Raw genomic sequence first — 18,617 nt, 5'->3', positions numbered from 1 at the left:
AAGAAACAGGAGTCGATTTAGAAGAGATAGGGGATCCACTATCAGAATCAGAATTTAAAAGATCTCAAAAAAGGTAGAAGGGATAGATAACATTCCATCAAAATTTGTAATAGCTTTGGGAGAAGTTTAAACAAAACGACTGTTCACGTTCCTGTGTAGGACGTATGAGTCTATCGACATACCATCTGACTTCCGGAAAAATATCACCCATAAAATTCCGATGATTGCAAGAGCTGACAAGTGCGAGAATTATCGCACAATCAGCTTAGTAGATCAAGCATACAAGTTGCTGACAACAATAATATACAGAAGAACGGAAAAGAAAACTGAGGATGCGTTAGATGACGATCAGATTGGCTTTAAGAAAGGTAAAGGCATCAGAAAGGCCATTCTGACGTATATATTGATAATGGAAGCTCGACTAAGGAAAAATCAAGACACATTCATAGGATCTGTTGACCTGGAAAAGCGTACGACAGCGTAAAATGGTGCAATAAGTTCCGAATTGTAAGAAAAGTAGTATGTACAAGAGGCAAACGGGAATAATAATAGTGGGCAACTAAGAACGAAGTGCTCGGATTGAATAGGGTGTAAGACAAGAATGTAGTCTTTCGATTCTATAGTTCAATCTGTATATCGAAGAAGTAATGACGGAAATGAAAGTAAGATTCAGGAGTTGTAATAAAATTCAACGTGAAAGAACATCAATGATACGATTCGCTAATAACTTTGCTATCCTGAGTGAAAGTGATAAAGAATTGAAAGATCTGCTGAATGGAATGGACAGTCCAATGAGTGCAAAGTACGGATTGAGAGTAAATCAAGGAAATACGAAAGTAATGAAAGGTAACAGAGATGAGAACAGCGAGAAACTTAACGAGAACTTAACATTAGGATTGATGTTCACGAAGTAGTTGATGTCAAGGAATTCTGCTTCCTAGGCAGCAAAACAACCAATGGCTGACTGAGCAAGGAAACCATCAAAAACAGACTAGCACTGCCCAAAAGAGCATTCCTGGCCGGTATAGACCTTAATTTAAGGAAGAAATTTCTGAGAATGTACGTTTGCAGCACAGCACTGTAAGGTAGTGAAACCTGGACTGTGGGAAAACCGTAACAGAAGACAATCGAAGCATATGAGTTGTGGTGCTACAGACCAATTTTGAATATTATGTCGACTGACAAGGTAAGGAAACAGCAGTTTCTTTGCAGAATCTGGGATGGAAGAGGGAAGGAGGCTTGTGGAAAACACTGACAAGGGCAAGGGACAGGATGATAGGACATGTGTTAAGACACCAGGGAATGTCTTCCATGGTACTACTGGGAGCTGTAGAGGACAAAAACTGTAGAGGGAGAGAGAGATTGGACTATATCCAGCAAATAATTGAGGACGTAGGTTGCAAGAACTACTTTGGGATGGAGAGGTTGGCACAGGAGAGGAATTCGTGGAGAGTCGCATCAAACCAGTCATCCAGTCATAAAAAAATAACTGAATGCTGCAAACTACAAATTACAATGAATATACAATTCTGCTTTTAACCGGAGAACACTCTGTTTGGTTCTACTGTTAGGCGATTAATGATTCATGTGATTTAACAATTTCTACATAGGCGTAGCTTCGTGGAACTGCCATTATCCTCCTGATAGTTTTGCATATCAATTAATAAATTAGTGATACATATGGAAGATAAAAAAAACGGAAGTACTCGTACGTCATATTGGGCAGACTGGCCATTTTCCGCTTTGCAAAAATGAATATGTTCGAAATATATACTCTTAGCTTAATGTCAATAAACTATTTGATACTGTACTTCAACAGATGCAGATTATAATCACTCGCTTATTCGCTTTTCCATCTACTGCTACTCAGCCTAAAAAATAGGAATACCTTAGCCTGGCCATCCTGCCCCCCTCTGTCCTATTAAGACATAATGGCTTCTTCACATCTTACTTTGGTATTGAGAAGTCACAAACAACAGTCATTAATACACCCAGAGAGTTAATGGGCTTCATATACGCAAGGAAATTAATGACACAATAACATAGATGAACTGATGAACGATAAAGGAATTCCATTCACATCACAACCGAAACACCACGTGTTAACTGCTTATGCAAGTCTATACTTATGTCCAGATATCAAGAGGAGGCTGAGACTATCTGTGTGAGGAAGAAGTAAACTGCAGTCCAACAATTCACGAACGATAGCCGTTAGCGCAGATCGAGGAACACACGGGGACTCCATTGTTCCCAGTTCCGAGCGATAGTTATGATACATGTACTGACGCGCTTTGCGCTTAAAGAAAACGTGTATTCTGAAAATTAAGTCTCTCACTTGATTTTGTAGAATTTGTCGTAACAAATGGACTAAAAATTCGCCAAATAACGTGCTATGATCACGTTCAATACTGCCACTAGCTACGACGCTCACAGCAGAGAACGAAAAACTCTGCCGAACGCTCTTTGTCTGTTGCAGAAAGCATGACGCAGGTGCTTAAGACTTGTTTAAACTCGACCGCGTCGTCCGTTTCTCCAAGTATAACCACGTGGTGCGTCTGCCACAATCTTTTCCTACTAGGTAGTTCGCTTAAGAAGCCCTATGTTCGGCCACCTTTCTCATTATTGCTGAGGTGAACACGAGCCTCATTTTCGTCGCCGCCCCGGACAATGTGCGACACGTTATTGAGTTGGGTTGGGTTGTTTAGGGGAAGAGACCAAACAGCGAGGTCATCGGTCTCATCGGATTAGGGAAGGATGGGGAAGGAAGTCGGCCGTGTCCTTTCAAAGGAACCATCCCGGCATTTGCCTGGAGCGATTTAGGGAAATGACGGAAAACCTAAATCAGGATAGCCGGACACGGGATTGAACCGTCGTCCTCCCGAATGAGAGTCCAGTGTGCTAACCACTGCACCCGACATGTTATTGTCCCCTGTGTTGTTAGTGCTGTCGATCACCTAGCACGAAAATTATTTGAGATAGGCGTTGAGAATCGCCGAATTTTGCTCTGTGAGAAACGTCAGCAGACGGTCAGTCACTGACTGTTCAATGTACTTCGGTGGAATGAAACAGTAGCCTGCTCCGCAAGACAAAGCTTCCGTTAAGACAACAAGATGATTGCGGTGTGTTTGTCAGAGAAGGTACTGGGCGCCGCTGATGTCAATTAGACTCTTATAAGTGCACCGGTACCGAACCTGTTTCCAGCACCAAGCAATCTCCACTTTCGGTTACGGCAGTTGGATTTCTTGGAACCCTTAAAGCTGTGTATACGTGTCTTCGGTTTCTGTTGAAGACGGCGTTGTCAGCTTCCTTGCGCTTCTGTAGTCCATGCTCACACTGACCTGAAACAATGTCAGCTCACTGCCCTCTTCTGTATTCTCCAATTTTAGTTGTCTGTGCCTTCAGGCTTCGAAAACTTATGAACTTGCGTGACTTAAGGTTTAATCGAAATTTAACGTACTTTTTAAGTACATGTCTGGAGGACCCGCACTTTTTATTTATTTAGAATCAGTTGCTTCTTTTCGCACCATGTAGGTACATTATCTAAATTATTTCGTCAGTCAGTTACTATGAGCTGGGACCTATTTGACAAGAAACAGCAAATCCAGTCACACAACTGATAAGCTACTTCCCAGGCACGCAGTCTGGCCAGAAAGCGCTTGTGACGCATGACGTCAAATGATTCATGGAAACCTGAAAGTGTGTGATCAACGTGAGATCCCCTGCCGATATCACTCATTACTTCATCGGAATAAAGAGTAGAATCTTAATAAGATCAGATCTAAATTCTTAAGGGTTGTTGTGTTATGATAACCGGGGACCTAGAAACGACAGAGAGGCTTCGTCCCCAGCGCTGCCGCAGTGGTCCACAACCCCACGATGACTACCGCAGTCCACCCCACCGCCGCCCCACACCAAACCCAGGGTTACTGTGCGGTTCGGCCCCCGGTTGACCCCCCAGGGAACGTCTCACACCAGGCGAATGTAGCTCCTATGTTTGCGTGGTAGAGTAATGGTGGTGTACGCGTGCGTAGAGAACTTGTTTGCACAGTAATCGCCGACATAGTGTAGCTGAGGCGGGATAAGGGGAACCAGCCCGCATTCGCAGAGGCAGATGGAAAACGGCCTAAAAACTATCCACAGACCGGCCGGCTCATCCCACTTCGACACAAATCCACCGGGAGGATTCGTGCCGGGGACCGGCGCTCCTTCCCGCCTAGAAAAGGTTTGTTAACTGACCAAGTTACATTAATGTAATTTAAACCATCAAACGGACGCTTATTAACAATTTAGAAACTCGGGACAACGCCTCTTTGATTGAGAGATAGTAAAGATGTACAGCTACAGCTCAATTTCGACGTTGTGAGAACACCTTTCAGACCTGATACGCCCGGGGCCGACAAATGTTCGTAGTCCATAGACCCATGCTGGTGTGGCACACAAATCAGCTGCGTCCCCGCGAACCACCGGCTCATCACCAGCCGTTACCGTCACCAAACGTGGTACTGGCCAGTACGACTTATGACGCCAAGCCAGGCTTCTAAACACACGGCCATTGGCGGAAACACAGGTCGAAGCGCAATAACCTCAGTGTGTGCTGTGCGTCACTCACAACAGTTCCTACAACTGTGCTCCATTCTGCCTGGCTGTTTATTAGGACTTTCCTGTGATTATTATTTGTTGTTATCGTTCCACATAGCGACTGATTGGGTTCTGGCTCAACTAAGGCCATTGTTGCGGAATCCTTAGTTTGGTATCTTTCATGTTTACGACTTCGAGGCACTAACTAGTTTTTAGACTTTCAGTGTATATTGTATTCCGTAAATAGTAGTAAAACAAATGGTTTTCTTATGTAACTCGTCATTGTCAGCTCTTACATTTTAAGTCACTTTAGCTGCGTCGACTCTAGGAGTAGCACTACACTTTAAACTAGGGAAAAGCAATGACAGAACGAAACTTTACAGAGAATGGCAAAGCTGGAAAGGGAGATGGATGAAAATATTGTTGTATCTAATGAAAGTGTTGTATTCCAAATTAATTCCCTCGGGATTCCTAAAGTGATAGGAAGTTTACATGCATGCCTGGAGCAGACCTTCATAATGAGCTGAATTACTGACTGTAGAAACTGCAAGCTATAAAAATCTTGTGGACTAGAAGAATACCATATGTTAATCACACTCCTTTTCAAAACGACAGGACACGATAGATAAAGTATCGTAACATATTAACTAATCTGTGGAAACGAAGCAAAGGACGGAAGCATGTTGCCGAAAGTGTCCCAGTCGCGCACAGGAAGTTCATAGACATATGGCGTGATGAAAGCTTTATTATAAAGCTAGATGATTTTAGCCCTGCAACACGACGGAGTTCAAGAAATGGTGAAAAAGAGGTTGTGTGTCAATCAGTGAGTATTTATTGTGGTTGTGTTCTTCATTGCAAAATGGTCAGAAGACAACATTTGGCTTATTTTACAAGAGTGGAATTATCGGGAAAATGGAATAAGGACGGGGTGTGACGATTCTAGACCAAGAGTTCTGTATTGCTCACAGCACTGTTTCACAAGCAGGGGGAGCATTCCGAACCATAGTTACCCCCACAAGAAGGAGAGGCGATGGTGGACCACCGTCAAGTGCAGCAGCAAACGACCGCTACTGCAAATGGCAAGAGGTCAGCCACATGAAAGATTGGGTGCAATTCCCACCACATTAACAGGACTACAAGGAATGCAGTTTCTAGATCCACAATGGCACAGCGACTGCATGGCTGTGGGCTATTTGTCCGACGACCAGCCCGTTCAGACTCGAACGTTGATGGCAGCATTTGCGGTTGTGCCAAAAACATACGGACAGGATCACCGAGAAGTGGGGCCGTGTGCTCCTCTCGGATGAGAGTTGATTCAGTCTGAGTGGTGAAATCTGGACGAGGAATATTGTTGAACCTGATCATATTAGGGGTCCAGGTGCTAGGCTGTGTGGAAGCATAATGTTGTGAGGGCGTACTGACCAAATTTTTGTACACGATACAACACTGGAAAACGTTATCGTGACACAGTCCTCATTTCGCAAGTGCCTGTCTTCGGGGGTAATTCAACCCAGAATTCGTTTTTATGGATGACAATGCATGACCGAATCGAAATGCGCAGATGGAGGAGGTGTTGGATGTGCGACTAACGGACTGGATGGCACGTTCCCCATTGAAATCCCATGAAGTACGTATGGGATCCACTGGTGAGACGTATTGCAACACGTACATATACCCCAACGACCATTCAGCTATAATTTGTTAGCGGCGCTGGTGGAGGAACCTCACGTCTTCCTACGAGAACGTCTTACGAACCTTATGAACAGCATGGGAGCACGTCGCATAGCACGCGTTGCCCCTACGTGGTGATAACAAGTTAAGAACGATGTCCGAAGTTTTGTAATGCCGACCGACAATCACAAATTCCGGTGACTTCAGGTAAATCTTACCTTTGAACAAATGTGTAATTTCTGAAACTACGATTAAAACTGTGTGCCGGACCGAGACTGGAACTCGGGACCTTTGCCTTTCGCGGGCAAGTGCTCTACCTACTGAGGACGGGCAGTGTGTCGTGCTTGGGTAGCTCAGTTGGTAGAGCACTTGCCCGCGAATGCAAAGGTCCCGAGATCCAGTCTCGGACCGGCACACAGTTTTAATCTGCCAGGAAGTTTCATTTCAGCGCAAACTCCGCTGCAGGGTGAAAATCTCATTCCTCTGTAATTTCTGTTCAGCTGACTGAGTATGTCTTTCGCTTAGGTTCTTTGCTATAATGTAGCAGTTATAGGTATGCATCGTACATTTGTCACCGAGTTATGTTAAGTGGTAATGATACATGATGCGTAATTTATTTATGTCCTTATATTTTGCACAATACTGCATAGAGATAGTGTGGATGAAGCATTACTAAGAATAATAGGCGAAAGAAGGACTATTTGGGGAGCCCTTAACTCATATACACAGAAGTTGTTAGACCCTTTGGAAACGGATCGAAATAGAAATCTACGTGAGGAACAGAGGAAATTGTGGAAAACAGAATTAAAGAGGCTATTGCAAAAACAAACAGGAAGAGGTAAAAGCATTAGCACACAGTAGATAACAGAAAAGAGGAGATTTACGACATAACTTGAAATACAAATGAGTCAATGACAAAGTGTATTCATATCTGTCGGCCTCTTCGCAAGAAACTGGAAAAGCATCATTTATTATGATAAGAAATTAAGATGTGAAGTGAGACAGACGTTATTGACAATAGTGGGTTTCAAAAATAAATGTTCAAATGTGTGTGAAATCCTATGGAACTTAACAGCTAAGGTCATCAGCCCCTAAGCTTACACACTACTTAACCTAAATTATCCTAACGAGAAACACACACACCCATGCCCGAGGGAGGATTTGAACCTCCGCCGGGACCAGCCGCACAGTCCATGACTGCAGCGCCCAAGACTGCTCGCCCAAACCCGCGTGACTAGTGCGACCCGACAGTAAACAAGATATTATATACTGTAGCTCAGTGATGTTCATTGATTTGTTTACCAAGCGAGGTGGCGTAGTGGGTTCAATCCCGCGTCCGACCTTCCTGATTTACGTTTTCTGTAATTTCCCTAAATCGCACCAGGCAATTGCCGGGATGGTTCCTTTGCTAGGACACGGCCCACTTCCTTCCCCGTCCTTGCCTAATCCGATAAGACCTATGACCTCGCTGTCTGGTCTCCTCCCCCAACCAAACCAACCCAACCCCTCAACGGTTTGCTGAAAGTATTTTGCATGAACGCGAAACGTGACGGTTTGATCAGCGGTATTCTAACGCAAGTGAATGCGGGAAGTATAATTTACAGCAGAGACCTGGTAAGCGAGCCTGTGGAACTGAGGCTGGAGCGCGGCGATGTGCCTAATGCGCACCAGCCACGTGCCCTGTGTGTCAATGAGGCTGAGGGTGAGCGTGAAGCTGTCGAAGTCCGACGTCCCTCCGCGGAAGAGGATGACCGCCTGCGAGCACACGAAGTAGACGAAGGCCATCGTCACGGCCGCGTTGGCCGCTCGGTAGGCGCGGGAGGCCAGCGGGCCGGCGCGCGGGTGGCGCATGGTGCCCGTCCAGTGCAGGAACGTCAGCAGGTAGTCCAGGTCGCAGGCGTCCTGCGCCGCCGCTGCCGCTGCCGCCGCCGCCGCCGGCTGCTCCACAGGCGCGGACTGCATCGTGGGCGGGCTTCGCGTCGGCCCTCACTGTGTACATAAACCGTCAATGTACGACGGCTATCCACAAAGTACATTACGTTTTCGTTTGTTACCGTTAGGGGCGGGGCTTGCGCGCCAATCTTGGTGCCACGGCATTCCGCAGCTCAGTCGGCATGCTGCCGTGCTAGTGAGAGGTTCGTGCGGTACTCCGTTGAGTTACTGTGACAGTTTGAAATGTCAGATTTAGTTGAAAATGCCGCGAAGTGTGAAGTGCGTGATGTAATAAGGTTTCTGACTGCAAAAAACTGTACACCGGTAGAAATCTAACGGCAGCTTTGTGAAGTGTATGGGGACAACATAATCACTGAAGGTGGAGTACGTCAATGGGTCATAAAATTTAAAAATGCCCGAACTAACGTTCACGACGAAGAGCGAAGTGGAAGACCCAGCATAGTGACTGCCGAATTTGTCGAAAAAGTCGATGCCGCGGTCCGTGAAAACCGTAATTTCACGATAACGGAACTCTCTATGAGTTTTCCACAAATTTCACGAAGTTTGTTGCACGAAATCATTACCGAAAAGCCTGGTTACCACAAGTTTTGTGCAAGATGGATACCAAAAATCTTGACAGAGATTCACAAAAATCAGCGAATGGCTACAGCGTTGACGTTACTGGACGCTTGCGAGAAAGATGGCGACTCATTACTCGATTGCATCGTTACTGGTGACGAAACATGGGTTAAGCATGTGAACTGCGAGACAAAATTGCAGTCAATGCAGTGGGGGCACACAAATTCCCCCCAAAAACACAAGAAATGCATGCAGACAATGTCGGCAAGGAAGGTGATGGCGACTGTCTTTTGGGACAGAAAAGGTGTGATTTTTGTGGATTTCCTGGAAAGAGCCACTACAATAAACTCTCAAAGGTATTGCCAAACTCTGCACAACCTCAGAAGAGCAATACAAAACAAGTGCAGGGGAAAGTTGGGCTCAAAGATCTTGCTGATTCACGACAACGACCGGGCCCACACGGCAAATGCCACTCGTGAAGTTCTCGAATCTTTTAAGTGGGAGTTGTTTCCTCATCCGCCGTACAGTCCCGACCTGGCACCGAGTGACTTCCACTTATTCTCAGCAATGAAGAAGTGGTTCGCTATGCAGCGTTTTGATGACGACGCACAGCTTCAAGAAGAGGTAACCACGTGGTTGAAGGCTCAGGCGGCCGAATTTTACGACGAAGGAATTTCCAAGCTCGTCCATCACTACGAGTAAATGCATTAATTTAAATGGCAACTATGTAGAAAAGTAGTATTTAAGTGTGGCTTTCATCTGTATATAATTAAAAAAATTTTCAATACTTTATTTATTTTTAATTCCAAACCGTAATGTACTTTCTGGATAGCCCTCGTATTTTAGGTGCTGGGAAATACAGCCTTTCTGCTAGCAGTACGTTGGAGGCTCTTTGGGGGTATCCGCTCCTTTCGTTGTTGAAGGCAAGGAAATCTTTTTTCAACAAAGGTTTAAGACATGTATATTTCTATTGTCTATTGTCAAACCACAATTTATGAAAGAAGTCTGTATTTTATTAATAGGATTAAGTAGGTATAATTAATATATGTCATGTTGGAAATAATTGTGCTAGTAGGGAATGTCTGTACCGAAGTATTGTTGACGGGAGAGGCCGCACATTGATATAATTTTAAAAAGGGAGGGAGAGACCGCGTATGGATACATTTTAAGAAAATGCGGGAAAGACCGCGCATTGATACATTTTGTAATGGTAGCACGGATTGTCTGCAAAAGAATGCATTGTTGGTGGGAGAGACCGCACTTTAGCGTTCGTAGGAAGTCAGCAGTAAGCGAGAAGTGAAGCGAGTCGGTACCAGGTCTGAAGCAAGAGGTTGAGAGGAGCGGTGTGCCTGCCAGCCACCAGCTATGATTTACAAGAGATTATAAACAGATGTACAGAGACATCAGTTAACTATTATCATAAGAGGAACTAATATTATTGAATATTTTTTTTTGTGAAACTCAAGACTACTAGAGGTTTATTTGCGCAATCCTAGCTGTAAGATTATTGTAAAAAGTAAGTCCCCTTTGAAAGTTTGTAAAATCATTTCATTCAGAATACAATTAATATTTGCCAGCAATATTGAGTTACTGATTATAATCCAACAACATAAAACTTTCCAAAATTTAATTATGGCAAGAAAAAGTTTAACTGTGAATTACGTAACTTCACTCAAATTAATTAAAGAATAACACCAGGTTTGACAGCTCACCAGCAGCTAATAGAGTGTAGTAAAACAGAGTAAGTATATTCATGTCACAGTTTGATGTAACAGTCAGATTGCGACAGTAACAGTAAAAAAGGTAAGGAACAGTTTTGGGTTATTGCACGTAACGACTGAAGGCCACGACTCCGACACATTATATGTTTCGTCGAAATAATCACAAAATCGCTTTTAATAAGCAGCTTTTAAATTTGTATGCGAAGATTGAGAATGAGAATTAATTTCAAAGGCAAGATTTCATTTCTTATTACACTCCTGGAAATGGAAAAAGAACACATTGACACCGGTGTGTCAAACCCACCATACTTGCTCCGGACACTGCGGGAGGGCTGTACAAGCAATGACGCACGGCACAGCGGACACACCAGGAACCGCGGTGTTGGCCGTCGAATGGCGCTAGCTGCGCAGCATTTGTGCACCGCCGCCGTCAGTGTCAGCCAGTTTGCCGTGGCATACGGAGCTCCATCGCAGTCTTTAACACTGGTAGCATGCCGCGACAGCGTGGACGTGAACCGTATGTGCAGTTGACGGACTTTGAGCGAGGGCGTATAGTGGGCATGCGGGAGGGCGGGTGGACGTACCACCGAATTGCTCAACACGTGGGGCTTGAGGTCTCCACAGTACATCGATGTTGTCGCCAGTGGTCGGCGGAAGCTGCCCGTGCCCGTCGACCTGGGACCGGACCGCAGCGACGCACGGATGCACGCCAAGACCGTAGGATCCTACGCAGTGCCGTAGGGGACCGCACCGCCACTTCCCAGCAAATTAGGGACACTGTTGCTCCTGGGGTATCGGCGAGGACCATTCGCAACCGTCTCCATGAAGCTGGGCTACGGTCCCGCACGCCGTTAGGCCGTCTTCCGCTCACGCCCCAACATCGTGCAGCCCGCCTCCAGTGGTGCCGCGACAGGCGTGTATGGAGGGACGAATGGAGACGTGTCGTCTTCAGCGATGAGAGTCGCTTCTGCCTTGATGCTAATGATGGCCGTATTCGTGTTTGGCGCTGTGCAGGTGAGCGCCACAATCAGGACTGCATACGACCGAGGCACACAGGGCCAACACCCGGCATCATGGTGTGGGGAGCGATCTCCTACACTGGCCGTACACCTCTGGTGATCGTCGAGGGGACACTGAATAGTGCACGGTACATCCAAACCGTCATCGAACCTATCGTTCTACCATTCCTAGACCGGCAAGAGAACTTGCTGTTCCAACAGGACAATGCACGTCCGCATGTATCCCGTGCCACCCAACGTGCTCTAGAAGGTGTAAGTCAACTACCCTGGCCAGCAAGATCTCCGGATCTGTCCCCCATTGAGCATGTTTGGGACTGGATGAAGCGTCGTCTCACGCGGTCTGCACGTCCAGCACGAACACTGGTCCAACTGAGGCGCCAGGTGGAAATGGCATGGCAAGCCGTTCCACAGGACTACATCCAGCATCTCTACGATCGTCTCCATCGGAGAATAGCAGCCTGCATTGCTGCGAAAGGTGGATATACACTGTACTAGTGCCGACATTGTGCATGCTCTGTTGCCTGTGTCTATGTGCCTGTGGTTCTATCAGTGTGATCATGTGATGTATCTGACCCCAGGAATGTGTCAATAAAGTTTCCCCTTCCTGGGACAATGAATTCACATTGTTCTTATTTCAATTTCCAGGAGTGTATTAAGCAAAAAATAGACATCCTAAAGGAAGATTTAATAGGTTATTGGAGAAGGAAAGGTTGGGTAACATAAGAGATATTGAGCAGACAGGAAGGTTTCAAAGATGCTCCTCTGGTATGACATATCTGTACTGAAATGTGGAACAAGTTGTGGAAAATTTTCGTCTGGGACTCAGCACTGTATTGAAGCGGAATGTAATCGAAGAGAACTATGGAGAAGGACCTACGACCGTGTAAAATGTGTTGCTACTGAAGAAAAGTAAAAATAATACGGACGGGTACATATACGAATGCAGATTTACCAAGAAAGTAAGTACGAAACAATTTTATTTAAGACCCACACTAGAAGAAGCAACTCGTTAGTGGGATAATCAAGAAATGTCGCCGGAAGGGCCAGGTGGATGAAATTGGAGGGAAAGGTAAAATTATGTTGTATAGTATGTTATGTATGGTAGCTGTGCAGTGATGAAAAGTATAGCACGTGTCACGAAATGGTGAAGTTGACAATCAAAACAGTCGGAAGGGAGATTTTAGATACACTGACGGAGAAAAAAGGCAGACTCTTAGTGTAGAGTAATTAAATTTTGGGCATACATTTGCCTAGCTAACATAGTTAAGTGGTTCACATGTCCACACCGACCGTTGTGGCCGAGCGGTTCTAGGCGCTTCAGTACGGAACCGCGCTGCTGCTGCGGTCGCAGATTCGAATCCTGCCTCGGACACGGATGTGTTTGATGTCCTTAAGTTAGTGAGGTTTAAGTAGTTCTATGTCTAGGCGACTGATGACCTCAGATGTTAAATCCCTTGGTGCTTAGAGCATTTGAACAACGTGGCAGCATCGCAGGTTAATTTAAGTCCTAGAGAAGCCATTGCAAATGTGAAACGCAGCTACAGTAATAAGCGGTGTAACCGCCAGAATGTTAAACACAAGCACGCAGACGTCCATGTATTCTTTTGTGTGGGTACAGAATGTCAGAATGTGGGATGAAGTTCATTCCTACTGCGCTTTGTCGATCAGTACAGGGACATTAATACTGGTTGTGAATTACGCTGCAGTTGTTGTCCGATGATATGCCATGTATGATCCACTGTAGACAGATCTGCTCAACGAGCGACGTTCTGTAGAGCATCTTGCTTTACGACAGCGGTATGGGTGGAGTGTTATCTTCTCCAGAAACACCCCCTGCCTTGAATGGCAGCACAGAAGGTCGAATCATCAGACTGGCGTACAGTTTTGCAGTCAGGGTCCTTTGGATAACTGTAGAGTACTCCTGCTCTCATGCGAAATCGCGCCCCAGAAGGTAACCCCTGATACAGATCCGGTGTTTTCTGAAACGCAAACAGGTTGGTTGCAGGCCCTTAGCAGGTGTGCTCCTAATCAACACATAGAAATGATACGGAGGCAGAAGCAGCTCTCACCAGAAAACACATGAATGCAACAGACCTCCATCCTGCCCACCCGTCAGCCGTTGCTTGACACCATTTAAGTCGCAGATATCGCTTTTTTCCTGTCGGTGAAATACACGCTACATGGCGTGTGGCTCGCAGCTGTCCTTGAAGTAACACATTTGTAACAGTTCGTTGTGTCACTTTGGTGCCAATTTCTGTTCACATTGCTGCTGTAGATGCAGTACGATGCGCCAGAGCCATCTGCCGAAAACGATGATGTTCCCTCGTGGTAGTGACACATGATCGTCAAGAGCCTGTAAGTTGGCTGTCAGCAACCTTGTACAGTGGCTCCAACCCTGTCAAGTCTTTCTGCAATATAGGAGAAGCCCTCATAGCCCTATCACATGATCTCGTCAGCCTCAGTGAGGTGTCGATAATGGCGTCGTTGTCTCCTTAAAGGCATTCTTGACATCAACTCAGCATGTCCAGTCTCAAAGGTAATCAACTCTCACGACTCTTACAGCGTGTATTTACAGCAAACCTGATTTGTACGCTACTAGCGCCACTATTATCCGACCGGTGCGAAATTGTAATAGAAATCGTCTTTCATATGTAGAAACACGCCCTACCAACTTTCGCTTAAAGTAAATCCGAAAGAGGCGCCGCTATTTGCTCAGTGGATGCAAGGCCATAATAAATGTGTTCACGTTCCGTCGAGTACGTTTTCCATAAGTTCTAGGGCGGATAACCGAGGTAAGTCTATAAATATGCCTTCAAAATCTTTTCAGAGTAACGATTAGCTATTGGTCTGTGCTTAAAAGTCAGATATTTCCAAATATTTGAGTAGTTTTAGTAACAGTATGTTCTTATTCTATTGCTGCTATCTTGGCTATCACGGTCATGAATTTATAAGGTGCGTCGTCTCTCCCTTATGGGCCGGGACTCATACCGCAGTAAATTCAGATGCATTTGCCGCACACTTTTTCGTTAGGAATACTCGAGCAGAATTGAAATAACAGTGTTAAATAAGTGGAAACATTTCTGCTTTGCTTGCATTTTCGTTCAAATTATTTAGCATATATATATATATATATATATATATATATATATATATATATATATATATATATATATATATATATATATAGAGAGAGAGAGAGAGAGGAGAGACTTTTTGAAGTAAAAAAAAAAAAAAAACAGGCAACTGGTGTGTTAAGTTGTACAAGTTCTCCACGGGACTTCACATATGTGATTTTGAAAATGTGTGCCATCTCCCCCGGATTTACCCTGTAACACACAACTCCTTGGTGTTGCGAATTTTCTCCAGCAGTGTATACTGGTCGACGCATCAGTGAAACTGTAATGAAAATAAATCAATAAAAATGGGAATTCAGTAATGAAAAGAAACTCATTTGAAATAACGGAAATATTTTCGTAACACTTAAATCTATTCTGGAACATTAAGGTCTACCGTTATGTTGCAGTGTTTCAACAAAAATTCTTCACACCCAAAATATTAGCAGATTTAAAACAACATACATTTTAGGGTAAACACTTGTATTCGTAGTCAAGAAACAATGATAGTTGACATATAACAAAACAGCTGAAATCAACTAACAATTCCACAAACTCGCAGTTTCTATGCGTATGCCAGACATTCATTTCGTGACAAACCTTACGATATTTTTAATAAGGCTGTGATACTTGATCAGACATGGTACGAACACGGTTTGTAAGTTCATAATGTATGTCTCAAAGAAGCAAATGCGTGCGCAACCTTTTTCAAGAAGAGAAGCCATTGCAAACTGAAAAACTATTCAAGAGGCGGGAACGGTTCCTTATCAAGAGGGCACGTCCATGTTCATAATAAGTATAGCAGATTTGTTTTTCCTTCTCGTTTTGTCACTCTCAAGCCGTGGTACTAAGTTAAAGCAGTTTCAAGTGCTAACAGACGTGCTGCCAACTGGCCCACTGACATACACGACTGAAACATCTGAATAAATTCAAAAAAGTGATTGTTATAAATACACGGAAGTGAGAAAAGTTCGAAGATACCTCCTAACATCGCGTTGGACATCATTTTTGCCGGCATAGTGCAGCAACTCGGCATGTACTCAATATGTTTTTGATAGTCCTCTGCAGAATTACTGATTCATATTGTCTCTGTATCCTTCCACAGTTTCGAAACTATTGTGATGCAATATTTTGTGCACGAATTACCTGTCGATTATGTACCACAAATGTTCGACTGGATTCATATCGGACGATATGGGTGGTCAATTCGTACGTCCTAGTTTTCCGGAATGTTCTTCAAATCAGTCGCGAACAACTGTGGACCGGTGATATGGCGCATTATCATCCATAAAAATTCCATCGTTGCTTGAGAACATGAAGTCCATGAATGGCTGCAAATGGCCTCCACGTAGCACAACATAACCATATCCTGTCAATGATCGGTTCAGTTGTACCGGGGAACCCAGTCCATTCCATGATACCAGAGCCCACACCGTTGTGGAGTCACCTCCAGTTGACAGCGCCTTGTTGACAACTTCGGCCCATGACATCGTGCAGTCTGCGCCACAGTCGCACCCTGACATCAGCACTTACCAACTGAAACCGGAACTCATGTTAGGAGGCCACAGTTTTTTCAGTCGTCTATGGTCGAAACGATATGGTTATGAACCCAGTAGAGGCGCTGCAGACGATGTCGTGCCATCAGCAAAAACACTCGCGTCGTTCGTTGCTGCCACAGCCCATTAATGCAAAATTTTGCCGCATTGTCCCTATGTTGATTTCTGCAGTTACTTCACGCAGTGTTGCTTGTCCGTTAGCAATAACAATTCTATGTAAACGGCATTGCTTTTCGTCGTTAAGTGAAGGCTGTCAGCCACTTCGCTGTCCGTCGTGGGAGATAACGCCTGAAATTTGGTATTCTCGGCCCACTTTTGACACTGTGGATCTCGAAAGAATGAATTTCCTAATGATTTCCGAAATGAAATATCCCTTGCGTCAAGCTCGAACAGCCAATCCGTATTCAAGATCTATTGATCCCATTCGTGCGGCCACAGTCAAGTCGGATACCTTTTCCTATAATCATCTGATTTCAAATGACAGCTCCCCCAATGCACTGGCCTTCTATACATTGTGTGCGATACTACCACCATATGTATATGTCCTTATCGTTATCCGATAACTCGTCTCTTCCTGTAAGTTATTCACGGCATTCATGTTTAAGTTGTAGAGCGTTTTATAAATGTTTGCGTACCGTCTTAGGCTGGACGAGGATGCAAGCCAGGTGTTTATGCATCTGGACGTTGGAAACCGTCTTAGAATCACGTCCAGGATAGTAGACTCACGAACCGCTGTCTTTAATTCTCGGAACGAATTCAATCCAGTGCCGGCCCGCGTCCTCGAATGCCGAAAGCGACGCATTAACAAGCTTGACTATACAGACGGGCTGAGATAAAACACTATCGATACCATGTTTTCCAGTGATGTTACTCAGTATGACCCAAAGTAAGAATAAATTATTTTAAAGCATGCAAGTAAAGGAGCTGTAAAGGAGCATTAGTTGCCTATACAATGAATGGGACTCTTCTCTGCATAACGACTGGGTTCATTACGAGCAGCAATTTCACGATTTTATTATCAAATCACTACTCTTTATTCGCACGAAGTAATGGCCGCTATCGACAGGGGATCTCAAGTTGATTCCGTATTTCTAGATTTCCGGAAAGCTTTTGACACCGTTCCTCACAAGCGACTTCTAATCAAGCTGCGGAGCTATGGGGTATCGTCTCAGTTGTGCGACTGGATTCGTGATTTCCTGTCAGGAAGGTCGCAGTTCGTAGTAATAGACGGCAAATCATCGAGTAAAACTGAAGTGATATCAGGTGTTCCCCAGGGAAGCGTCCTGGGACCTCTACTGTTCCTGATCTATATAAATGACCTGGGTGACAATCTGAGCAGTTCTCTTAGACTGTTCGCAGATGATGCTGTAATTTACCGTCTAGTAAGGTAATCCGAAGACCAGTATCAGCTGCAAAGCGATTTAGAAAAGATTGCTGTATTGTGTGTCAGGTGGCAGTTGACACTAAATAACGAAAAGTGTGAGATGATCCACATGAGTTCCAAAAGAAATCCGTTGGAATTCGATTACTCGATAAATAGTACAATTCTCAGGGCTGTCAATTCAACTAAGTACCTGGGTGTTAAAATTACGAACAACTTCAGTTGGAAGGACCACATAGATAATATTGTCGGGAAGGCGAGCCAAAGGTTGCGTTTCATTGGCAGGACACTTAGCAGATGCAACAAGTCCACTAAAGAGACAGCTTACACTACACTCCTTCGTCCTCTGTTAGAATATTGCTGCGCGGTGTGGGATCCTTACCAGGTGGGATTGACGGAGGACATCGAAAGGGTGCAAAAAAATGGCAGCTCGTTTTGTATTATCGCGTTATAGGGGAGAGAGTGTGGCAGATATGATACACGAGTTGGGATGGAAGTCATTACAGCATAGACGTTTTTCGTCGCGGCGAGACCTTTTTACGCAATTTCAGTCACCAACTTTCTCTTCCGAATGCGAAAATATTTTGTTGAGCCCAACCTACATAGGTAGGAATGATCATCAAAATAAAATAAGAGAAATCAGAGCTCGAACAGAAAGGTTTAGGTGTTCGTTTTTCCCGCTCGCTGTTCGGGAGTGGAATAGTAGAGAGATAGTATGATTGTGGTTCGATGAACCCTCTGCCAAGCACTTAAATGTGAATTGCAGAGTAGTCATGTAGATGTAGATGTAGATGTAGAATTATTGAGGAATTTCAGCTTCTTTAAGTACCATTAAACTATTTTAAAATAATTAACTTTCCGCAGTTCTAGGGAGCATTGCAAATCTCGTAGTAAATTACGAGTACGAATGTGTTACAAAATATTCCAGACGATGTTAATGGGTGACTTTGACACATATAAAGAAGAATCACGTAAGACCCATGGGATTACTAGGCATTAGAGAGCGGCTCTTCCACAATTATCTACTAAATGTTTATGTAAGAGAACGTTACCCAATATTTACATAA

The 18,617-nt window shown here is 44.5% G+C and overlaps 1 protein-coding gene across 1 annotated transcript in view; it reads right to left on the bottom strand.

The window, feature by feature from the left end:
* Positions 1 to 8,211, bottom strand: part of LOC126278827 (odorant receptor Or2-like) — a 66,356-nt gene extending 58,145 nt beyond the window's left edge. The window contains exon 1 of the mRNA XM_049979102.1: positions 7,852 to 8,211. Within this exon, the coding sequence (XP_049835059.1) occupies positions 7,852 to 8,211 (360 nt within the window). The remainder of the gene's footprint in view (positions 1 to 7,851) is intronic.
* Positions 8,212 to 18,617: the final 10,406 nt, after the last annotated feature.

The sequence above is a fragment of the Schistocerca gregaria genome, chromosome 6, assembly GCF_023897955.1.
Source record: "Schistocerca gregaria isolate iqSchGreg1 chromosome 6, iqSchGreg1.2, whole genome shotgun sequence".
Taxonomy (NCBI): Eukaryota; Metazoa; Arthropoda; class Insecta; order Orthoptera; family Acrididae; genus Schistocerca; species Schistocerca gregaria.
This window is presented reverse-complemented; position numbering and strand designations above follow the sequence as displayed.